General features: G+C 44.6%; 1 protein-coding gene across 1 annotated transcript in view; it reads right to left on the reverse strand.

The window, feature by feature from the left end:
* The window catches only part of TUBGCP6 (tubulin gamma complex component 6), a 492,321-nt gene that overhangs the window by 147,232 nt on the left and 319,090 nt on the right, over positions 1-25,999 (reverse strand). The window contains exons 19-20 of the mRNA XM_085653952.1: positions 9,043-9,259; positions 938-1,106 (exon numbers count right to left, since the gene is read on the reverse strand). Coding sequence (XP_085510078.1) covers positions 938-1,106; positions 9,043-9,259 — 386 coding nt within the window. The remainder of the gene's footprint in view (positions 1-937; positions 1,107-9,042; positions 9,260-25,999) is intronic.

Consider the following 25,999-nt stretch of genomic DNA (forward strand, 5'->3'; position numbering starts at 1 on the left):
GGCTTGAGCTCACAGCAGAATAACCTTCCATTCCCGCTCTAGACAGTGCCATGTGACAATTGTGTAATGTGGCACAATATCACGTGGCAAACCAGAGAGATGCCAGGCTGATTTGTGGGACTGCGGGGGGAAAGGAAGGCACATCTCTTGGCTCACCTTTTCCCAGAAAAACTGAAAGTACTAGGATGAAAGGGAAGTAAAGTGTAAAGAAGTCTCACACTACAATTCTACAGAGCTCAGTCCATCAAAAGATACACGCAGCAGCATACTAGACAAAAGGGACATGAGGTAGATTGCACCAATGTTCATCTCACATCAAAGGAAAGGCAGCATGGGAAGAGTGTTTCAAACCTTGTGCCTCTTAAAAAAACTGAAAGCAAACAAGCGTGGGCACAGGGAGGGAGAGGATAAAACAGACATACTTGGTTGGAGCAGAGCAGAAAATGAGCAGAAACTTATCAAACAGGTTAAATATGAAGGAGTGAGGCAGAGGATAGCGTCAAATACTATACAAAGAAACACAAGTTAGCACACTGAAAAAAGGGAACTAATGAAGAGATATGAGAATATGTAAAATGAATATGGAAGTTTAAAAAGAAGGCAAATGATAGCATTAGAGAGTCTGAAATGTCGAAAGTAGAAGTCCTCCAATGTCACTTGTCCATGAAAACTAGGATGTTCAGAGCCAGTTGTGGGGACCTTGCCTATAAAAATAGTGAAGCAGAGCGAATCAATTGAAACAAGCATTCATAGCAGGCTACAGATACTCAATTCAGGTGATCCAGCTACTAGAAATGCAATTAGGTTTATGGGAAGATAGATTAGTGCAAATATATATCCAATGCATCATGTTTGCAGGCACAGAAAAAATACAATGTGTGGACCAAAAATTCGACTGGGGCACATTTGCAAATCTCCTCACGTGCTGAGTACTTACTGTGATGCCAGGGGAGCTGTCAAAGAGTACTTCATTAGTACAGGGAGTGATAGGAGCTCAATGAGTTGAACAGCTGTTTCATCTGTTGCAGACTGAACATAGGGATCTTCAGGAAAGGAAAATGGCCTGGGCATCACCCCACTCAAAAGATCTAAAACTGGAGGATCAGCTGTAGTAAAGGGAAACAAAACAAACAGAAAATAAACACACTTGAGAGTACAATGGAAATTGTGTGTTAAAAAATGACAGATTTCAATTAGCTAGGCCATTACATAGATATAATGGACTATTATGTGACAGGTGAGGTCCACATTCTAATTGCTTGGCTGATGGACAAAGTGAGACATCACTTAAGATAATTAAGAAGACAGCATAGGAAACAGAAGTAATACCTCTGGGCTAGGCTTTCCTGTTTTCAGTTTCTATTTCTGGTAAATTCTGGTGTTAGTGGTTAGAAGGTTCATGCCATTAAAAACAACAAACACAGTGTTTTTCTGGTGTTTATGGAACGGTTTGTGTGAGAAAGTGCCTGGTATGCTCCCACTTTTTGCTGACTTGCTGAATGTACTTTGACTGAGTGTGCCCTGGACTCCTGCCAATCAGGTGCCCAGGGCCTATGTTCCTTCCCTAAAACACAAAACACAAATTGGCAAACCCTGGCCACATGTCAGCCCCTGGTAAATGGTATCCAGGGCCTTGTGACTAGGAAAGGCCTCTAAGGGCTGCAGAACTCATTGTGCCTCCCTTAGAGGCCCTGTACCCTTACACACACACACTGCCCTTGCAGGCTGGGTGTCTGGGTACAAGACAAAACAAAGAGTCGACATGGCCACATCCCTGTGTGCCATGCCCACCACCTACACTGCCATGGCATACATCAGCCACTCCTCTAGCTGGGTGCCCTATGCCAGTGGTGTGGGCATAGGAGCAGGAGCCCTGTGCCCCTACAGTACCCAGGTCCATTCCTGGGCACTGTAAGTGCAGTGCTGCCATTTAAGAGTACATGGTGCTGAGAGCTCGTCAAACACGAACTCCACAGCACCATAATGGCAACACTGAAAAGTTTGGTATCAAACTTCTCAGCACATTAAACCCACACTGATGCCAGTGTGGGATTTAATGTACCAATCACCCCAGAGGGCATCTTAGAGATGGCCCCTAAAACCTAACCTACAATCCACGTCTGTTCTGAGGCTGCCACACAGCAGACATGTTGCTGGACCCCTGGGTAGGAGAGCCCCTTCTCTCCTGGGCCTGCAACAATGCACATCCTGGGCGAGGTGCTAAATCTCCTCCCCCAGGATGGGCAGGGGGAAGCTTCAAAGGCATGCCGCCTCTGTGAGATTTCCCAGGCCACTGCAACCCCCCCACTCTGGCGGGAAGCTTGGCCGGAAACCCCAAATAAGGACAGGGGATGTGCCAGCCTGCCAACCCCACCCCTCAGGTGGGGAAGGCGAGGGGAAGCACATCTCCGGGCTAACACCATCTTGAAGATGGGAAGCCCTGCCCAATCAGGACTAGGCTACTGCCCCCCTCCCATAGGAGAGAGGCAGGATAGGGGTGTACCCACCCCTGGACAGGGACCCATTGGTCCCTGCCCTTCACCTACCTGTAACGCCCCTAAATCTAGTATTTAGGGGCACCCTGAACCCTCCTTCCCTAGATTCCAGATTCCGAAATCCGAAGAGGAGCTAGAAGAAAGAAGACCTGCCCTGCAGCTTCTAAGAAGAGGAAGACACCAACTGCTTTGGCCCCAGCCCTACCGGCCTGTCAACCCTCGAACCTGCTCCAACCCGGCATCTCTTGTGGCCAGCAACCTCACAAACCCCGGAGGACCTGGCTACCTTTTGACTCTAAGCCCCCTGGGACTCCCATGAGTAGAGGCTCTACTCAAAATCTACGTCTAATCCCTGGCAGCAGCCCGGAACCGCGAACCCTGCACACTCTGCACCTGCCAAGCCTGGCCTGTGCCGAAGTGAACAAAGACCAAGAGGACGATCACACGGCGACTGTGACCCCAAGTCCGGCACCCAAGGACCTCCCTCGACACTCCTGAAGAAGCCTGCAGCCTCAGAACCAGGTGCCCCCCCCCAACCGCGATCGACAGAGGGTAAGATTTCCCGACACCAAAAGGCACCCCTGCACCTGGCGCCCCGCGGCCCCCTGTGCCCAATCCTGGGGTACCTACCTATCCTCCAACTACCCAACTTACCTCTCGAAGTGGTGGTGGCACCTGAAGAGCTTGCAGTCTTTTTCTAAACCGGAGCTTTCCCATTGAAATCAATTGAGCGCTCGAAGGCTCAAAAGCACCCTGCACCCAGCCGCCCGAGTTGCCCTAGCAGTGCAACCTCTACACCTATCTACTTCCCCACTTGCCCTGAGTAAGTGACCAGGAGCCCAGCTCCCACAGCCACGTGGCCTGCTAGTCAACAGCCACCAATCAAAGCCCCCCTACCTCTCATAGGATAACATTGAGCCTAACTCTCTCTGCACTCGGCCGCCCCTGTGCCGCTGAGGGTGAACCAACTGTACCTACCTGACCCTGGGAGACCCCTGAGTCTATGCCCAGAACCTTAACTCTGCCAGTCGAGTACTTACCTTTAAACCGATAACTCAATTTTCTCCATAGGGTAACATTGACTGGTTTTTCCTTAAATTTCTTTTAAGTGTGGACTTTTCAAAACTTAAAATATTCACCAAAAATCAGCCGAGTAACGAAAACGAAAATACTCACCTGCAATTAGGTGAGCTCCCAGTGCTGGATCTTGGTGCCCAGCACTGACTCTGAAAAATACTTACAACTGTACTTACCAGTAACCCAATTTTCTCCCATAGGAAATCATTGACTGTTTTTCTGTGAAATTTCTTCTAAGTGTCAATTTCTGCAAACTTTAAATATTCTTTAAAAATCGTATAATTTCTGAAGATATAATTACTTACCTGTTTTGGATAAAGGTCCCAGTACTGAGTCTAGGCACCCAGTACTGGATTACAAAAGTAACGAGAACATACTATACCTGCAACTTGAATTTTCTGCCATAGGGAATCATTGACTGTTTTCTATGAAATATTTTCGGTCAACTTTTAAAATAGCAAAATATTGTCTAAAAATCATCACAGTAATTAAGTCGACTTTTATCACTTGATTCCAAGTACTGACCCAGGACTGAATCTAGGATCCAGTCCTGGAATTCCAAAAGTAATCCTAAAAGTAATCTGCTGCAAATAACTTGAAACTTGAAACTTCCATTGAACTCAATGCGTTATTGTGTTTAAAAATTGTGTTGCTTATTGCAACCACTTGTAACTTTCTACAAAAGTCAATTGCATATTGCAAAAGTATCTACATAAAGCATCTCATTCTGAGAAAGTATATTTTAATACCTATTGTTGGTTCTAAAATAAAACAAGCATTTATTTTTTATATATAAACCATTGGCCTAGAGTTCAGTTATTGAGTGTGTGAGACCATTTGCAACAAATGCTTTACACTGTCCTCAGATACTGTCTTACTGCTCGACCAAGCTACCACTTTAGAGAGTAAGGTTATATCTAACTTTAGCCTCTGCCAAACCTCTGGGGACTGTGGACTCTGTACACCCTGTACCTATTTGGGAACAGTATATACAGAGCCACTTTCTCACAGTTTGCTTTTATTATTTCTTGCTTTATGCACTGATAGTGCATGGTGATATAGACAGTGTACGTACAGTATTTATGAGGTCCAAATACATTTTTATAAATCAAATTTATTGTAGTACACTATACAATACTTCTTCAGTGAGTCTTTGGTCATGCGCGCTCGCTCTTTCCGTCTGATGTAAACATTTATCTGTGAAAAGGCCTCTCAACATTGGCACTTGAGACGGGCAACGCCAAAACAGCTAGTACACAATTTGCTAAAACTGGCCATTGACACAGTTTTGTATGCCAATACTGAAGCATCTGAAGACTGCAATTCTATGGGACAGGTTCTGTAATAAATGCGTTCAACTGGGTGCATATGCCCTCTGAGTTATTGACGCGGTCAAAAATTAAGCAGCACTTTTGAAAGTTCAGAGAAAATTCCCTTTTACAGAAGGGATCTAGAACTTGTGCAGAGTACCACAGTGAGGCTTCATTGACTTCAAATGCCATGGTTGGTGAAGGGACATTTGTATACATCACTGCACACCATTTCTCATGCATTGTAAAATAAAATTTTCGGAATTGCTCCTCAACATTTCTTTGCTTACCAAGTGGCAAGCACTCAACATTGCAGTGCCAAAGTCACTAAAAGTGTCACCCAGCCTACTCTAACGGAAATGTTTCACATCTACACCAATTATGCTGAACACTTGGTAGACAAGGGTGTTTTCAGACTCTAGTGTACTTTTTTCACATCACTATCACTATGCGACCGAAGATTCTTTGGCATCATCCCTCAACACAAATTTGTAAACATTTGCCGCACAAATAATATAGCATTCACGGCCTCTAAAATTGAAAGCCACCAGCAAAACGACACAGTTGGGTTGACTCTTTCTTGGATGCCACACAAAGCACAAAATGAGAAATATTTGTGTTTTAGTTCCTGCACATAACAAAACAGTGCACTAGAATAGACTAAAAGGTCAATGCATTCTTCATTAACTCAGAAGATTGTAAAGATGCTTTCAGCATACCATCTAGTAAGTGGCAAGGGTCTCTTTCAGGGAAGCACTTCAGCTCAGGTATCGATTTTGACAGGTCATCACACAACTTTTTCATATACGTAGCTGAATCACTGCATATACAAACAATATCACTCCAATCTTTGTTGAACTTGGTAAGAACTTTTTGCAGCAGCATTCCAAGTGACACTGCGTTCCATTTTTAGGTTTCGCCTGCACAGTGCTTGCGCTGTGCTTGAGAAACCTATTGTTTTAATATAAACTTAAAAGGGACTTACATTCTGGCTCCTCTCTTTCCTGGCTTCTCATTTGTTCCTGTGCATGCCACTTACCTTTCCTCCATTTCTATTGGCTGTAGTATATTTTCCTGCATTTACCAATGTTTGCTCCTTGCCTGCTTCTCTTATCAGTTGCCCGCTCCCGAAATACTGTTAACATCCACTTTGGTAGAACTATATTTTCATAAAGTTTTGCCTTTTACTGTTGCAGCATATTTTTATAAAAATGTATCACCCAGAGAGATTAAGTCATTTGCATAGAATCAGAGGATGTTGAATGGCGCTGCCGAGACTCGCAGCAAGATCCCCAGCTCTTGAGTCAGCAGCTCTGGCCGCTGCACCACATCCTCTCCACTCCTGTGTTATCTGTCAGGGAGCTCTTTCCTTCTTCTAGACAATGAGTGATGAAAACAGCTCTTTATTAATTACAAAAGCGAAACCGATGCATTACCAATGCTTGTTTCCAAAAGTCTGGTGTCATGTTTTCACCACTATCCCAGATGCTTGGTGACAACACTCTTTTCACATATACCTGTCACTACACCTTGCATTGACTGTTTAAAGCCTGGGATGTTTGGCAATCCACCTACTATCAATACTGACTCGCTAGAAAAGGGAGCTGATGTATCAAGGGGTTTTACCCATTCTCAGTGGGTAAATGTGATGGTACATATTGGAAAAGATTCTTATGAAAGAACTCATTTTACCTATCAGTGAAAGAATCAAACATAGCCAAAATATCAAATATGATTTTGATATTTCCTGATTCTCTACAGTTCAAATAATAAAAACATGCTTCTAAACCCTGCATCTTTAAACCAAAGACCACAAAACCGAAAAAAGTAAAAGGAAGAAGAAACAATATTTTAGTGACATCCCTAAACAACAAAACTCAAGCAGAATAATGTTAGCCCAGTCTTTCTTGTTGCTACCTTGGATAACAAAGTTACTTTGTATTGGCCGCTTCAGAAAGAAATACAAATGACTCACTCTCCTTTATCTTTCTGTGAAAAGCATTCAGTTTGTGGTTGTGCATGTGTTTTTTCAGTGTTTATGTGTTTACACTGGTGAGGACTATTTCCCTTATGGTGGGGTTTTATCAGTTATTTAAGGTTTAAACCTAAAACAGGCTGGCCTACTCTAGGCTTTCAATTAGCCACCTGGAAGCAAAACATACTTACCTGTGAGACTGGTTCACTAAGGTGGGTGTTCATCCCACGTGACAGCAACCAGATAGAGTTCTGAATGTCAAGTGCTTCAGAGAGAAGTAAAGGACAGTTTGAAATGAAGCTTTTGTTGACTCTCATAATGAAACTTAATCTCAATTTAGGCACTGCTTCATAAGTATCGAGAAGGAACAGTTACTTACCTGTAATCCTGGTACTCTTCCATGGGTATGTTTAATAGGGTCATAAGAACTAACTTGTCCCACCAACCTGGAAATACCGGAGCACTTTTTACAAAAATGTATAAAATATGATTTTCTTTTGCAGAGTCATTTAAAAAAAAACTAGTAGTTTTGAAGCATATAAACAGCTATATTTGCCGGTTTTCACTAACTTTCTTTAAAAAAAGAAACCCAAGACTATCTGCCTAATGTCTTGGGTTTTATCAAGAAACCTTAAAAAACTATGCGTTTAAAAAAAAGAGAAACAACAAGTGCAAGTAGCTTTCCGTGCCACTTTGCTCTGGTGAATTAACGATCTGCCCTTTTCAGAAGGCAGCAGAATAAACTATTTTAGTGCACATGAGTCATACGTGTGTGACAGAGTTCCCTCGGTTTGCGCACGCTGTCTGTCTGCGATTTCTACTGTTTCCTAGTCTCAGACAAAAAAAACAATAATTTGCAATGCAATAGGTCTCACATTTGGGAGAGTTTAAGCTACTGACATTGTAAATGATAATGTCTTTTATTTATGTGTTTTGATAATTAACACATAAATATAAGGCATTGTCATTTACAATGCCAATAGCTCAAACTCTTGTAAATGCAAGACCTTGGCAACCATTGTCCAGAGCAAGCGTAAAGTCAAAGCACGCATGGTGCGCTGATGTTGCAGGAAAACATGTGTGCGTGCAGTAGGTGAAACAAATTAAAGAAAATAGTGCTTACAGACTAAAGAAGACATACTGTGTAACAACAGAAGTAAATGGGCCAGTTCTCATGGGAGGTTGCAAATGTAAACAAGACGGTACTAAGGAGGGACTAACAAGCCTAATAACGAATAAGAAGCCAGCATTTCTGAAGGACAATGACACAAGCCAATGACAAATATGGGTGGAGAGTGGGCAGGGCTTCAAGTACATACTCCAATACAGCCTGGCTCCCAGAGCACCGCATGCATTGCTCAGGCTTGACCAAAAAAAGCGGGGGCGTGTGGTTGCTAAAAACCACAAAGACAACAACGAAAAATCTCAGTCACTTCAGATCTTCCATCTGTGAAAACCGAAGATAAAAAAATAACCAACATATCTGTCTCATTTGGCCCTATTTATGTAGCGGATGTCTTTTCGGTGGAACTTAAAAAACAAATCATAATAGAGGTCAACATAATAAAGCCCATATCGATCTAAGGACAGGTGCCTGCAGGTACAGCCAAATTAGTAGCTACGGACTGACTCCGTAACTAAAGAAAGGGGGCAGTGGGGAGTTTGGGGAGGGGGTCGTCTCAATGTCCTATGTTACTAATGAGGCAAATATTGCTTGCATTTCAGTCTTGAGCACCTGGGAAGCTGATACTATTTAAGATTCACCACTAACTGAATCAAACTGGGGCTGTTTTGAAAATGACTTTGAGGTTCAACTTATAAAGGCAGGATCTGAAGGCAGCTATGTTTTTCTCGACCTGAAAAGGGGGACTTTGTGCTAGATCAAGAACCAGAATAATTTCCTTGATTGAGAAAAGTTTTACTTACCAGATGTCTATGTTTATTTCAGGCAGATAACATGGATTCAGATATACAGCATGGGATGCACAAGATGGATGCATTTAACTTTTCAACCTTAACAGCTCATAAAGTAACCTTATAGGTAAGCAGACAAGGCTATAGGATGCTGAACACATTGGCAATCTGTGAACACAGCTCTATATGAAAAAGAATATATTTACAAAATCTGCATAGCTGCAACATTGTGCAGTTTGCTACATTGAAGTCTGAATGCAAAACTACTTACACATTAAATCATATTTGTCCTGATACTTGTCAAGATAATACTTGTCGGCCAAGGCTTGCACGTAGTCTTGTTCTTTCTTGTAATCATCAACAACATCACCATCCTTGGTTTCTGAGGAGCCTTGCCAGAATGTGTCCAGAGGTCCTGCAACACTTGTCACAGTTTGTTCTGCAGCTTTCAACAATTCTTCCACAGGAGGTCTCTGTGCTTCATTTTCCTATGGGTAAAATGTAGAGACTGTTATAAGGGATACATGAAGCAAGTGTTCGCACTTGCTCAGTAAAGATGCATTAATATGTACACTGAAATTCACAAAAAATAGAAAGTTACCATTTAAAACTAGTAATCGGCTATTTCAGTTTATATTTAAAAAAATGTATTCTTTCTACTAAAACTGTATTAATGTTTTAGAATCTGAAAACATGCGAAACGCATATAACATCTGAACTCAGAATTCTGTTTTCTCATTCTCTTTTTTAACCTTTCTATATCATTTTACAGGGCTACTGACCAAAAGATGGGCAATCATGACATTAGCCGTCCTACTTCACAACCAGTGAGCAAAGAAAAACACTGATAGACAATTTAAACTATTTGTGAATGTAAGAGTGATGGGGTAGTACGCTAATTACAAAAAATTAAGAGACATACTGAAGAGTACAATAGTAACACGTTTAGGAACGAATTCTGAGATGTAATATAACAGGTTCTTTTAATTTTGAGTGTTTAGTAGTTCAGTGTTCTTAACCATATCCCCCTGTGGGGCCACTATGTCTACTCAGGAGTCCACGACTGTTTATCAAAATTAAATAATTATTAACATGATCAATTAAAATGAATAAAGTATGTACAAATAAGGAAGCAACACGGAAAATGTGAAAACGTTTTCTATATTCGATTGTGAATTACAGAAAAAGTTTCACTATTTAAACATTTGCTTGGCGTATTGTCTTTGCACTTTGGTGTATTGTTTTAAGGTCCAAATTATAGCAACTGCTTAGGCCTAGGATCCCCGGCTTCCAATAATCACTCAGTGGAGGTCCCCGGATTCCATTAACCCCTTCCCTGCTCATGACGGAACCGTTCCGTCATGAGCCACGGTTGGCGTGTGCTCATGACGGAACGGTTCCGTCATGACAATCCTGTTGGCGGCCGCTCCGCCTCCGCGGCGCTGTTTCCCCGCCTGTGCGAGGGGACAACGCAAATGGGCGGAGTCATGACGGAACCGTTCCGTCATGAGCACAGCTCAACTGTGGCTCATGACGGAGCGGCTCCGTCATGAGCACAGGCCCACCGCGCTGCCCCCCTGCCCCCCCAGCGCTGCAGCGGAATGTCCGCAGCAGCGAAGGGGTTAATGATTTGGTGTGAGTACACAGAGGTCAAAGATTAAGAACCGCTGTACTAGTAGATTTTTTCCAACAACCTACATGCAAATAAAAGAACCGCTTTGAGTGTGCAACGGTCAAGGAAAGGAGCGAAAGAAAGAGTGATTGCGAGAGGGAGAGGTAGTGTAGGAAAGTGCCCTTTTTTTACATGGTCACCCTGAGTTTTTGCCTGGTATCTGGTATGCACTGGGCCTCTGCTAACCAGGTCCCAAGGGCCAGAGCTCATTCCCTAAAACAAGGTAACTGTTAAATTGTTCCACAATTGGCAAGACATTTAGGCACCTTTATAAGTCCCTGGCAAATGGTACCCGTGGTACCTAGGGCATGGGTAGTAAAGAGGGTCCCCGAGGGCTGCAGTATGTTTTGGACATCCTAATGGACCAACCAACAAACACATGCAGACTGCCGTTGCAGGCTGCCCAAAATGGTGCAGACAAATGTGAAAACACAAAATAGCACACACTCCGTGTGCCATGCGCACAGACACTGCATACAATATATGCAAGTCATCTCTACAGCAGGTCTTATAGCCCTTAGGCATATTACATTTGAGGACATATCTGCGTGAGCAGATATGCCCCTGTCCTGTCTATTTCAATTGCTAGATAGTACAAGTGAACAGGGAAGCCATCTTAAGTATATGTACTGGGCAATGGTCATTACAAGTTCACCAGTTACATGATGGCTTCACTCAAACCTATTGTGTTTGGTATCAAACCCCTTGTCTTAATAAATCCATACTGATGCCAGTTGTGGATTTATTAAGATATGTACCTAGTGTGCACCTTAGAGGTGTCCCCTGAAAACCTACCAGCCTCTTAGTGTGCTGGCTGACTGTTATTGTCCAGCCTGCCACCACAGACACATTTCTGACCCCCTGCAGGTGAGAGCCTACATTCTTTGAGGCCAGAAACAATGCTTCCTCTGGAGGAAGGTGTTCACACCTCCTCCATTAGGATGGCTAGTGAATCTGTATACCAAGGCCAGGGACTTAAAAGCTTTTATATGTGTCCCCAGTTTCACGCAAACCTGGGAGATGCCGCCCCCTGCCCTGAGGCCCATTTGGCATCAGGACAGGTGGGAAATTAGCTATGCAAGGAGGTGTGGTGCACTACCAGGCCAGTAACACCCCTGAGGTGGGCCGATGTGTCCTACGAAAGGATTCCATCGCCTTGTTTTTGGTGGAATTAGGAACTATGGGACAGGGTTATGCTCACGTCCCACGGGAAGTGGTCATAGTTGGGAGTGTAGTGCACCCAAGGGTAAGCAGCCCATTGGCTACTAACCTTCACGCCCCTAAAAAAACAAACTAAAAAAAAACAGTATTTAGGGGGACCCCTGACACCAGGGACGCAGATTCCCCTGACACAAGAATATAGGCCAAGCTGAGCCAAAGAAGGGAGAACTGCGGACTACTGGTGGACTTTAGCGCCAAACCCTGCCTGCCTGTTCCTGTCCTGACAATCGCAACAACCCGACTCGTTCTGCAGCTGTGCTTCCTATAAAAGCATTGTAGGCCCTCTAGCGCTTTGCCAAGCCGTCAACATCTCTCTTGAAGTGGAGGAGCCACTTCCCTGCAACTTGCAGGCACCGGCTGCAATGTCTGGTTCACTATTCTGCTGATCACCGAGCCCACTGACACAGCAGCCACGAAAGAGGAGGTCACTGTGTTCCAGGAGGTCAGATCCATCTCCCCACTAAATGTGAAGATGCCAGAACCAACTGGAGCCACCCTGCACCAATACTTGGGGTAACAGACCCCTTGCAGAAACCACAGCTTGATGAAGTCCAATCTGGACTCCAACGCCGAAACGACTGACCAGCCGACGAGGGACGCAGAAGCTAGCACGAAAGTGTCCCAGCTGTTCTGTTCCCCCCCCCCCTACCCCCCCCCCCCCTCAGGTCTAACTGAGAACCAGGAGTGCCTGTAACGCACAGTCCCAGACGACCAAAACCCTTTGCTTCCTGGCCAGGGTCCACGACAACTCACTGTGCTTCCCTGCTTCCAGGACGCTCATGAACCAAGCCCCCCATTGGGAGCTCCTGGACTTGTACCCATGTCCCCCTCTGCAACCCTCCCCCTGCCTACAGTGTAGCGCACAAGGCTACCAACCCGTACAGCACCTCTGCACCCGAACACTCCAGGGTGGGTAAACAAACTGCTGGTGGTACTTTGGACTTTAGCCCCCAAGCATCTTAGGTCATAAAGGATACCGCCGGAATACAATTGCAAGCACCTGTAAGCAGTACATGTTTCTTTCTCCATAGGAAAGTATTACCATGTAAAAAACGCATTTGTGTGAAAGTTTTACTTGCTTGTAAGCATTGATATTTAGAAAAGTACCTGTTATTTTTCAAAAATCGGTCTCAAGTTTCTTCTTGAGTGTGTGTCTCATTTATTGATTCTTTGTGTGCAACAAATGCTAAAGACTACCCTCTGACAAACCTAAACTGCTTGCCCACACTACCACAAAAGAGAGCATTTGGGATTATTAATTTAAGCCTCGCAAGTCAATAAGGGTCGTTTAGACTTTATACATGATGTACCTCTTTTTGGTACACTACATTAAAAGCTAGATTCCTACAGGTAGGGAAAGAGAAAAGGAGATATTACAAGAGTAAAATCTTCTTCATTTACAGTTCCAGCAATGTAAAGGTCTTCAACAGCAGCGCCTAGCAAAATGATTGTAATTGAATGTCATTTGTAATTACATTATGTGACCACACATTATATGACTTGTTGGACCAGGCTCTTTCTTCAGTGTCACCCCAAATTTCTGCCTCCCTTTGCTGAATCCATTTTAGTTGGATTTTAGGACTCTGTGCACTTTACTCCAGCTAACCAGAAGTAAAGTGCTTGTGATCTTCCTTCTAAACATAGTAAAATTGGTATACATCTTATTATGTAACAAGGCCTATAAATTAAATGCTGCAAGTTGATGCTGCAGCACTCCTTGTGCCACCCGTTAAGGTAGCTTGCAAAACATGTCTCAGGCCTGCCACTGCAGTCTGAATTGCACTTTTTGACCTGGTAACATAAACCTTTTTGCCATGCCTAAACCTCCTTTTTAAATACATATAAGTCACCCCCAGGGTAGGCCCTAGAGGCTCAGAGGGCAGGGTGGATCCTATTTGAAAATAAGTACATGTGTACTTACGCTTTACATGAACTGACAGAGAAAGACTCCCAAAGTTGTTTTTCACTGTTGAAAGGCTATCTCCCCAATAGACTAAAACGGGGTTACTTTATTAAACTTAATAAGTGATAACTTCAGTTTCGGAAAAGATAGTGAACTACTTCTACCACTCATTGAATGGTAATTTAAAATTCCCTTTTGTGGTAAAGTTGAATTTAAGTTTCTATTATGAAAAAGCCTCTTTTAGAAAGATGACCTTTTTCTGCCCAAACCAACTGTGCCTTTCTTCCAATGTCCAGGGTCACATGACTATGAATGGCTCTCCTGCAGTGTGTTGTGTATTTCTTTCAGACATGGGGACTAAAGGGGTTTGGGTGTGGGGGCAGGGTGTTCCTCTCCTGAGCAGGATAGGCAGGGGAAGGGGGTGGGGGGTTGGACTGAGACCTTCCTCAGCTTCAAAGGGTAACCTGAGGATGGTTGCCACCCTCTTCCTGACTTCTAAGGCTGCCTGCCCAGCCAACTGACAAATGCAGCTGACACCTAGGCCTGCCAAGCGCCCTTTGCTAACCTATACATTTTAGAGTCGGACCCAGGAAAGGTTGAAGGTTAGACAAAGTGGGCATTTCCCAACCAACTGTTGGTTGGGAAATGCCCACTTTGTCTAACCTTCAACCTTTCCTGGGTCCGACTGGGTACAAGAATGGTATCTCTAGAACCTCTCATTAGAACACTCCTGGACCTGTAGAAGATTCAGAAGAAAGACTGTCCTGCTGTCTGAAAGAAGAATACTGGACCTGGCTGCCTTGAACCCAAGATCCCTAGAAGTGACACCAAAGGTCAGCTGGCGGACCTCCTGTTCGAGCTACAGAGACACAACAAGCTTCCAGAGGCTTTCCCGGCAACTGTCCAGCTCGCCAGCACCAACTGGACCTGCCTGAACCCTGCGGATGGCTTCTGCTGGAGTGAGTCCTGAACTCCAAGAGGTGTTCCCCCCTCCCTCCCAGGGTATGGACCATTGCGTGGCAGTATACTCCTCCTGCCTCAACCTTAAGCTCCAGGTGAAAATCTAGAAGTTTGAGGCTCTTTGCAAGAAGGCTCTCACGTCAGCAACGACAGCTGTGTCTCCTGCCAGGGCTAAGCTCCAATGGTGACCTCCTCTTCATGCCAAAACACGATGGCCTGTGGCTCCCATGCAAGCGAAGCTCCAGCGACGACCTGATCCTTGCACTGTCAACAATCTTCTTGCAACTCCGGCCAACACGAAGCTCCAGGTGATGCTCCTTGCATGCACTTGGACTCAGAGAAGGCAAACTCTTCATCTTCACCAGGAAGAACCTGGTGTCTGTGTCTGACCCACGCTCCAGTGTGATTGGCCAGAAATTGTGACTTTGACCCGGTCCAGTGCATCCAGATAACCGCTAGTAGTGCTTTTAGAAGCTAATTTCACCTGAAGCTTAAAAAAATTATCACCCCGATTCTACTGATTGGATTTTTGGAAGTTTTGGTGTTTCTTTATTTACTACATTTTGCTCTATGTTTCTAAAGAGGTTTACATTTTTTGTGTTGTGGTTTCACTTTTTATTTTTAAAGAATGTCTTAACCAGTTTCTCAGTACATTACATAACACTGTATGTACCATGAACAAAGTCAAACAATGTAGCCATTCTGCCTAACCTGTAAAAAAGTCAGGAAGTTCCCCAAAGACATGGACCAATAGTTACTAAAACAATATGCTCAGTAGTTACAGCGTTTAAGCCTCCCACCCAAAACATTCACATAATTCTCCATGAGCACTGATATACCCCCCATCACTCGGATCCTGAGCCATCAGCTGTGTGCCCCTCCTCATTTTCCTTAAAGCCCATCAGGACCTCCCCCCACATGGTCAGGTTCTTCTCTGCATGTTTGTCTGTCCTATACTGGTGAAGCCGGACTTCCTCCGCCACCACCCATTCCTTAACATCCCTAATCAATTCCTGGATGACCCACCGGGCTCATCCATGTAAGAGCCACCCATCTTTTTGCAAGCAAAAGTGCCCGTTGTATAAACTTCCACTGCATTTTTCTTCACTTGCGCTGTTTAATAGTCCCCAACAGACATGTGGTTGGTTCCAGCTCGAGAGTTATCCCCTCAATACGTTGTAATCTTTGGACCGCCAGTTCCAAAATGGTAAACAGCAGAAGGCAGTATCAAGCCAGGTGGAGAAAGGTTGCCAGGCTGGCCTGACACCTGGAGCATCTGTCCGGTTTAGCAGGATCTATGCAATGTTATAACACCGGGGTGATGTACGTGCGATGTATGTCATTGAAATGGACTAGTTTAACCCACACGTTACATGTCCCCTATTTGACCAGCATGCAGACCCCCTTCCTGTGCGTGTCCTCTATCGGAGCACACAGTTCTTCATCCCAGGCTGCCCTAGATCAAAATACCCGATTAGGCATATCTGTAATCATGGTTATATGTAAGTGAGAGACCAGGTGCCTACCCACCTCTCAAATTCCAGGAGCGTCCTAAACAAGTCAGAGGAGCCGGGAGCCTCTGGTTCATGGGCAAGATACCACAGACTATATCTGCAATGCTCGCATACAGTAGGAACTGGCCCTCCCCCAGCCCAAAGGTCTCTTGCACTCCCTCAAATGTGATAAAAGTGTTATTGGGGTAAAGGTCACCTAGGGTCAAACACCCCCCTTCTCTCCAGTAACAAAACATCAGACATCAATCAGAGGAAAGCTGGGAGGGCCCAGAACACAAACTCTCTTGCAAAGGGGGCACAGTTCAACACCACCTTGACCGCCCGCTCCTACAATTTAGCTGTATGTTTAATTAAATATGGGACCACCTCCTCACCCCTCCAGCCCCCATGAAGCAACTGTGGTAGGCCTTCACTATTGTTCCATCGACAAGTTAATCCTTTTCCCAGTTATTCCTGTCATTCAACCAGTGTGCCGCATGCTGCAACTGAGAGGCCAAGTAGTAAAGTTCCATATTGGGCATCGCCAACCCTCTGTCCCCCAGAGGCAAGTGAGGTATCTCTCGGGTCACTCTGCTTCTACCTCCCACCCACTTCAATTTTATTAACAGGGAATGGAGACATTTAAAAACTGTCCTCTGAAGCATGTCCAAGGAGTGCTGGAGGGCATAAAGGCAGTGCGGCAGAAACACAATTTTTGCCACTGCCACATGTCCCATAAGGGACAGTAGAAGCGTATTCCAGAAAGCGACTGACTTTGCTGGACCCTCAGTGACTCAGTCGATGTTGTATTGTTTCCTCTTCTTGGCTATGTGGGCAACCATAATTACTAGGTAGCGGTATTGATCGGTTTCCCATCGCAAGGGTACAGTGGGTAGTGAAGTGGGGTCCTGAGACTTTAATAGATCCAACGGGAATATCAATTCCTTGGTTATATTAATACGCAATCCTGAGATGTTGCCAAAAATGTCAAAATGCTCCAGCAGGAGCAGAAGCGAGTCGTTTGGCGCCGCTAAATAAAACAATGTGTAATCAGCATATAGCGAGATCAGATGCTCCCTCTCGCCGACCCATATCCCCCAGTGACCCATGGCGCTCCTGAGTTTGATGGCCAAGGCCTCCAATGCTGACGCAAACAAGAGGGGTGATAGTGGACATCCCTGTCGTGTGCCCCTTTGGATCCTGAGGGTCACAGACGTCAGCTTTCCCAGCTGAACTCTGGCGGTAGACTCAGTATAGAGCAAGTTCACCCAGTTCCTTAATCGGGGTCCGCATCCCATTGCCTCCAAAACCGCAAAGAGGTATTGCCAGTTCACTTTATCAAACGCCTTAGCTATGTCAATAGAAACCAAGGCGAGTTCCCAGTCACTATCTTCCACCTCATGCAAGACATGCATTAACCACCTAATGCTCATAGTGGTGTTCCCTCCAGGTATAAAACCACATTGGTCTGCATGAACCTAACTCCCTATATTCAGCTCCAGTTTCAGTGCAAGAGCCTGACACAAGATTTTCATGTCTAAATTTATTATGGTAATCTGGCTATAGAAGGTCGGGTCCGAAGCCCCAGCCCCGGGTTTGAGGATCATTGCTATGGTACCTTCATGAAGTGACGGCGGGACGAAAAGCCTGGTAAAATTTGGCTGTAAAACTGTCGCTACCCGGCATCTTCCCAGTTGGGAGAGATTTAAGGGCATCAATGGATCTCCTCTATTGTAAGTGGTGAATCCAGTTCCTTAACGCACAACAACCCCCACACACAATCATCTGTATTTATCCACACATGGTATAGATAAAATAAATTCTGTTCTTTATTCGGTCATCATCAAGACAGAGAGTGATACAATTTCTGCAAGAATGAATAAAATATTGATTCAAATTAGAGCCACAATGGCATACTAAAAAAGTACGCTAGGTCTGCTACATGGCTGGTTACCATGGCTGGTGAGGCCCTGAAGGGACGTTGACTCCAGCAAGCTAAATGAAAAATGAAGACTATATTCAATAAAAAACTCTATTTTTCAGTAGGTGAATGCTAAGTTAATCATATCCAAGTGAGTAATATCCACCCTCACTTGTGCCACATCTGAAAATTCATTTTTTATTGATTTGTTTCCTCCTTCATTTTTTAACTTGTAAGGTTCAGGGATCCCTCCGGTCCTCACCTTTGTTTGAATATCTAATTAAACCAACCACACAGATGAATCATCATATCATTAATATACAATATTAGCCCTAGCTTAGACCAATATTTTATTAATTCTTGCAGAAACATACACTCAAAACTCTCTCCATGGTCATGATAACCAATCAAATATTTCATGGTCGAAAAGCTATCTATATATTGGACAACAAGACCAGAATTTTGTTGTCTATACTAGGTGTGTTGGTTACATATAGCTAATTTTGTACCAAACTGTACAGTTTGCCATATATTAGTCTTTTGACTTAGGGCCTGAAGGACAGTTCGGCGGACAGGTTACTCAATCACAAATGTGACGGATATCTCGTCCGCCGTAGTACATGTGCATTATATCCAATGACACTTTTAATATTCCGGAAGGGAAATCTGTCACATTTGTGACGGTGTAACCCGCCCGTTCTAAATGAGGCACACTTTTTTGATTATCCACACATTTTAAAGTACTTTGCTTGCAAAGATATTTATATTAAGTGAATGGAATAGTATGCAGGCATGTTCCCGCTGCCCTGAGTGCCCTACTGCATGTATACCAGGTATCAACTTATTTTGGAGCTAGTGTCACTCTAACCTAAGCGTATATGCAGGGACCTTCGACTGTCCCTGACTTCATGAATTCCTGGACCTGGAAAGGCGTAGCAAGCATGTCCTTATTATGGGCAGAGGATTATTGTCCATTTTCTGACTATAGGGTATATAGCGGAGGTGGTAGCATACTGTGTTTTAGAAAGATAAATTGTGCAATCATACCTTTTTTTGTTTTATCTGTGTTGCTGGGAATAAGACCTTCTGGCTCTACTTATGTAAAGTTTCACTGTTATGTGTATGCCCAGAGCCTTTCACTGGCATCCCAGGTGTATGGCATATGCAAACGTATGTGTAGTGTGGTTTTCGCAGTGAATTTCAATTTTATTTAAAAAATGTAATGTAATATTTTAGATGCATATGTAAGAATGCCAGCCATGGGTGGCGTGAGCTTCGCCAAAGGGCATGACCTGCTGCTATTCCGGGTGCCCATAACCCCCCACCCCTGAGGGCATACAACGCCCTCTGTGGCCAGGCCCTGCTCCAACTCGTCACAAGTGGCCATCCCTCTTATTGCACACAGCCTTCAGCCAACCGCAGCACAAAGTTGCCCACTGCCATGCCCTGCGCCCAATCCCCTGCCGCGCAATTCCGCCTTTGGCCAAGTGCAGAGTGGGGTTGACCTAGGGCACCTAATCTTCACTAAATATTCAAAAACAAAAGGCTCATCCACCTCAGCTCCTTCCTGGAAAGTTTCAGGGTAATCCATCACGCAGGAGCCAAGTATAAGGGATGGAGGCCGGGTTACAAAACACGTTCTCCCATGCAATTTTCTACAGGTAAATTGAACAGCAATACTGCTAACATAGAAAACAGAATTACACCAAATTTGGCAGTACGGTAGATCTTGATCCAGGAGGCGTGCTTGTATGATTCGATGTAAATCCGTTCAGCAGTTATGGAGAAATTAAGGATCAAACTTTATGTACATATAATTACGCAGTACCACCATGGCACCGCTACTCAAAACACACAAACTAATTGACTGACCGCAACGTGAAGAAAATGTGGCGGCTGCCATTTTATGGCACAAGGACTTGGTCCCCAGGTCATAGGAAACAAAAGGGGCCAGGGTAGGGGTACTCTGACACCCTGGGTCTTGTGGGGAGGCAGGAGGGGGGGTCCCAGACCTGCAATGTCTGCGCTCAACACTAAATGATAAAAGTGTGCATAATACTTATCTACAGAGCACATGCTACAAAGCATATTCTGCTGATAGATAATCTACCTATAGATTCCTCACCTTTTGAATCAGCACCAAAGCAGTCCCTCCTCAAAGAAGGTGAGTCAGAAGGGGAGGCTTACATAAGGAAGTCCTGCAGGACCGAATAGCAAAATGGCCCTCACTACAAACCTGAGAATCGATAAAGTAGCGCCTGGTGAAAGCACGAACGGAAGCACACATAGTAGCTTGGCAGATGCTTAAGACAAAAATCCCCTGTTGTTGCAACCTTGGCCCTTAGTGGGATGAGCTCGAAGGCACCTTTTTTTAGAAAACCATTTTATTCAATTTTCTTGTTTGAGAACCATAACAATTACACATCAACAGCTATCTTTTCTGACACCCATGTACATTTCGATTCAAGACCCAATAACAAATAGCAGGCTGTTGTGTCTACTAACATACTTCATATACCCATGTAACTCCCCACCGCTCCCATTCACACCATCATCATCATTATTATCATACTCAATTCCATTGCTGTGATATTACCTCCAAAACCCCCAAATCTTAGCATGTTTCTAGGGACAGTCGCATATAAAGAGATTTACAAGGTCATGCAGGGGTCCATTCCCTTCGCCAATTCCATCTATGCTAGGAGGTTCTCTGTCTAGCCAGTGTTTGGCTATGTTCTTCTTACCAAGTACCCATCACAAAACTACCACCTTACATCTATTTCCCTCCAAATCTGAGGTGATGTGCAGGAGAGTGAGTTTGAGTTATCACTGAACAGCCAACCCATTACCTAAGGAAGAACTTTGCGTACCCCCTGCCAGTAGAGTGCAATGCGTGGCAAACCCAAACTGTGTGAAACAGATCCGCCACCCGGGTTTAACATCTCAGACAGGTTAGGAACATTTCCTGACCATACCACTATACTTTCTGCTGTGTAATATATGTCTTGTGTAAGTATTTGGGTTGAAATATACGGTATCTCGTGGCGTCCTCCTGGCTATCTGCCACACATCTTTAAGTTAACAGACATCCCTCTTCCACACCCTTTGTAATACGCTGAAGGTGTCTGGGGAGTGGATTACCAGAGGCCTGTGTAGAGTCAACACCTTCCATGTACCAAGGTCTCCCATCAGCAGTTTCGCCTCAACTGAGCTAAAGTAAAGGACCTCCCTCAAGCTGAGCTGAGCTGAGCTGTGGCATAAATTCATCTCATAGTTGCAGGAACCCAAATGATTGTTTTTTCTGGATGTCATATTCTCTTTGGAGGTCCTAAACAGGACCCATCATTATATCATCTAGTGTTGACAATCCTGGCATCACAGCTCTAAATACCGCTTAGGGTGGGCAACTGGCCTAGCCAGGTGCCCAACCAGAGGTGTCTCCATCATCAATCTGCGACACCACCCAAGGTCTTGCAGGTCTTCCTCCAAATTTTGACTACTGTGATGGAGGCAGAGCTTATGTATGTGTCTAACTGCATCTGATATTGGTACTGCAGTGGGAGTGTCACCCCACAATGCCAGTTTCTCATGCACGAGTGCGAATCTGTAATTGTGTCATTTAGCCATTAATTAATCATGATTAATTGGGATGTGCAGTAGTAGGAAAATACATTGGCTGCCCGATCCCACCATCATTTGACAATTTACAGCATTTGGACATCGAAATATGTGGGGTTTTACAGTTCCAGAGGAGGCTGAAAATCATTGCTGTGAGATGGAAAAAATACTGCTGGGGGCCTAGAATGGGTAGTTTTGCAACATATAAAAGATATGTCGGAGGGACACCATTTTAAAAATGGCAGCTCTATCCATCCGTGACCGGGGAAAGGGGAGCAATGTATCACCTCTACTCAAAACCTATCTACCTGAGCTATTGTCAAGCCAGAGACCCACAGCAAGCCCTGGTTTGGGGGTCTCACCGATACACCACTGATTTTCCAACACTAATTTACAGGGGGGACAGGGGTATACCTGAGGGGTACTCCTTAGGTCTGGAAAGCTCTGGAAAGGACTAGGATGCTATGCCGGACCATGACAGACAGCTTCATATAAAGCAGCAATATGCACTCAATGAATTTAGGGCAATATTTTATTTTGCTCAGGAGTTTGAACAGGTAATTCCATTCCATTCCACTGAACTGAATACCTTTTCAAAATCTATTATCAGGCAAGCCCGAGGGGTCATGGAGCCCCATTGGTCTGATGAACCACCAAACCGATCATTATAATCGGACGTATATGGCAAGGGCTATGGCAATTATTTTGGCTACAACATTTGTGAGAGAAATTGTGGTTTATCAGGTTTGTGTAGAACAACAAAGTTGTCCACCCGCAGGTCTGGGGTACCTGTCCTTGCACCAATGTTTCATCTAACATCCCTTTAAGTGGAAGGATTGTCCTTTGTGCAGTAAGAAATTGGTAGGGAGGTCATTGGGACCTGCTACCTTCCTGCTCTGGATCAATGGGCAAGCAGAGGAAAACTCATCCTTGATAGTCTCCTTCTCCAGGAACACACATTCTTCGTGTAAAACAGTTAGCGACATCACAGAGGAACTTCTGAGGTACATCAGGTGCCGGTGAGTCTATATTTGATAAAATACTGCAGAGGCCTGCATTATTCGTCTGTTAATCTTCACCAAACATCGCTACGGGTGTAGTATTTGAAGAGTGTGTTTGCAAGGCTCATCTCTATGGCACAGTTGGAGTAATAATTTGCTGATTTTATTATTACTCCATTGGCAAATACGGCTCTGTGAGGGAAGTCAGACAATCTTAGCTTCGCAAAGCGCTAGCTGGGATTTTGTAAAATGTGATGTTAGAGTGCGCCTCAGCATCCATTATCGCAATCTACCTAGCCTCCAGTGACAGCAGGAGAATGTCCATTAGGGACAGCTCTGCAAACCTATTCCTGTTAGACATAATGGCTGATAATTCGCCCCTCACATATATGCTTTAAAGACCTACCCACAGGGTCCTCCTGCTGTCAATGGAATTGTCTTTTAGAATAAAATAGTTCTTCACTTCCTCAGAGATGTACTTTTTGATCTCTGGATCTTACAGGCACCACACACTCATCCTCTATAACTTCCTTATACTGTCCCTGCTCAACTCTACATGGGCATGGTTCAACAGACCCGAGTCAGGATCAGTACATTTTTCACTGAGCGTAGCTTGGTATCTGGCATGAAAACGAATTCTATAATTAGGCCACGCTTGGGAGCAGTGCAAGGAAGGACCCCAAGGTCAGCAGGATGGTAAGGATGAAGGGTGAAGGAACAGTCACCCCAGCAAGCCCCTGAAAAAACTCCTGCAACGGCAAAAGAGTGTCCATGTGAGACACGCCAGGTCTGCTGTATTGAGAAGCGGAGTATATTTCTTAGGAGGATCAATACCCCCGGGGTCACCTCAAAAACCCTATATGGAGCCCTACAGCGAACCCATCAGGCTAGAAAAAAACAGGTGTTGTCCCTCAGGGGAGTCTCCTTCAGAAGCACCATATTTGGCCCATATCGCTTTAAGGACTGTTCTTATCATAATTATCCGCAACAACCTGTTTATATTCCATGTGATAATTTTAATTGGACCCTGCCGAGTCAGTGTCACGTCCACTGCCTTTGTGTGGTGAGAAAATTAGGAAATGTTGTGCTGTGTGTCACTAAAGAACAATGTGAGTTACTTGTCATAGCCAGCTAATGACATGTGAAATATTAGTAAGACCATTTACTAAACGCCCACCCTCCTCCCACCCTACACTTCTGAAACTTGAAGCACCAGCTGATAATTCCCTTCATCCCATGTGCCTGCAGAACCCAACTGTCTCCTGTTATCCTAAAGCAAATGAAAAATTGTAACCATAAACAAGATTTTCAACATTACTTTCAAATTGTCCCATACAGGTTGCTCATTGACTGCAATGCAGTGCACCTTCTGTTAACACCTAGGAGGCGCCAGCCATTTGTATTGTTTTTATACATTCATACATTCCTTGTAGTTTTCTCATGAGGTTGTATGCCACTCTGTACTGGACAACATCTTATACTCCTGTGTTTAATCGGCTCCCTTTTCCTGAGGCTGGCTTCCTTGTCGATTCTGAGCTTCTGGAGAGTCTCTTTTGCCCTCCCAAGACTTTTTTCACCCCTTCGTTCAAGTTGCTATATGTCTCCATCTTTGTTTTTTAGGGTCCGTGTCAGGAAGCTTTGTCAACTTCCTGCTGCAAGTTACTACTGTGCATATAAGGTTGTCGTTCTTCAACCCAGGCCCAGGCCTGTTCTGGGTGTAGAATAATGGTTCTTATTTTGGAGTAGGACTTTCATCCTGGCTGGGACAGAAGCATATAGTTTAATTCCATTGCCCAAAGCTTGAGTTTGACATGCTAGAATGACTTTCTCTGTTTCTGGACCTCTCTATGTAGTCTGGGAACTGTATTTTTTTTTTGCCTCAAAGTGCACCTCTCCCTTTTCAATCGCAAATCTAGGGATCAAGTTCTAGTCATTATGGTTTAAGAATCTGGCAGTAAGAGGTCTCGGAGGAGCATCAACCAGCAGCCTCAAAATAAGGAAGCAGTGTGCCCAATCCTCCAGGAAGAAAGACGAGATCATGAGGCCGAGGACTGTGTCCACCAGAGCAGAGACATGCCCCTCCACCTACATGAGTGCGTCCACTGAGTTACCTAGGTCTTGTCAGCCTGGAAATCAAATTCGCTTTAAGAATCATTTCTGTGGAGGCAGGGTCATTCCTATGGGGCTCTGCATTTCCAGTGGGCACAGTTACTGGGTCTATTGCACCCCCTACCATGGGGCCAATCATCTTAGTGTATTTGTCCATTCTACCCTGTTCAGAGACTTCCCCAAATTTGTCCATTACTATACAGTAGTTTGGATCACCAAAGCTCCCAGCACTGATTCACCTCTGCCACACAATATCGCTCACTGCCACCTACCACTAATAAACATTTCTATCCCCAGAAACCAGGTCACAGTCTCCATGACAGCAACCACCACGCCAGGGCCTGACCTCGCACTACCATTTAGCTGTGGTCCGCCATCTTTGGTCTGATGACATCACAGCACCTAGCACCATAAGGTTTCCTTGGTCCGGGGCTGAACGCGATGCCACTGGAGTCAAGCTAGCCTGGCTGATGAGGGGTGATACTCCGAAACCAGTCCCAGGATGCTTGTTTACGGTCCAGCGAGGACCTGGCCTGGCAGTTCGGGCTGGACTGTTCCCATGGGGAGCAGGGTCAAGACTGATTTACATATGGCTGAGTCCAAACTGGAATGGCATGGTGAGCAAAGAACGATGGATGTAGGCCCAGATCTCTGTACTGGGGGTGAATGTCTATCAATTGTTCTTTTTGAAATGTCAGGGTGCATCATGACACGGTGTACAAGGAGGCCTGGATGTTGGTGGACTCGAAGGTGAGGAAGCGCAAGCAACAAGTGTTTGCCGTGCTGCATATTAAACCCCTCCCCACCCCCCGAGCATCTCCAGGATGCTCTGTTGATGCAGAGAACAATCCTTGAGATATGGTTCACTTCTGTACCCTCCTTCCTTTCCAAGTATTGGACATAAAAGTGGTACTCCTTCCTCCCCTCAATATAGACGTTAAGGGCATGTTGTTAGTCCAACCAGTGTAATCTCCCCGTTTCCTAGGATGGAAATGGTGGAGAGAAGAATGTCGTATGTGTAATGGACTGCCCCACACCACTTTTGGACCAAAGGACAAATGCGTACAAAAAACAGTTTGTCAGAAAAGAAGGTTGCATATAAAGGTTGAACCGACAAAGCCTAAAGCTCCCTAATGTACATTAAATAGTAATTGCAATGACGCAAATAGGGGTCACCACAGTGACTTGTACTCGTTCCCACCTCACCTTCCTTAAAACACATGGGATCAGAGGCAATGCTAGAAACAAGTACAGAAGGTGGAATGTGTTCCATCGAGGCAGAAAGTGAAATGTGCAAAATAGTGTACATATCCACCTGGTAACTACTGTG

This window comes from Triturus cristatus, chromosome 4_1, assembly GCF_964204655.1.
Source record: "Triturus cristatus chromosome 4_1, aTriCri1.1, whole genome shotgun sequence".
Taxonomy (NCBI): Eukaryota; Metazoa; Chordata; class Amphibia; order Caudata; family Salamandridae; genus Triturus; species Triturus cristatus.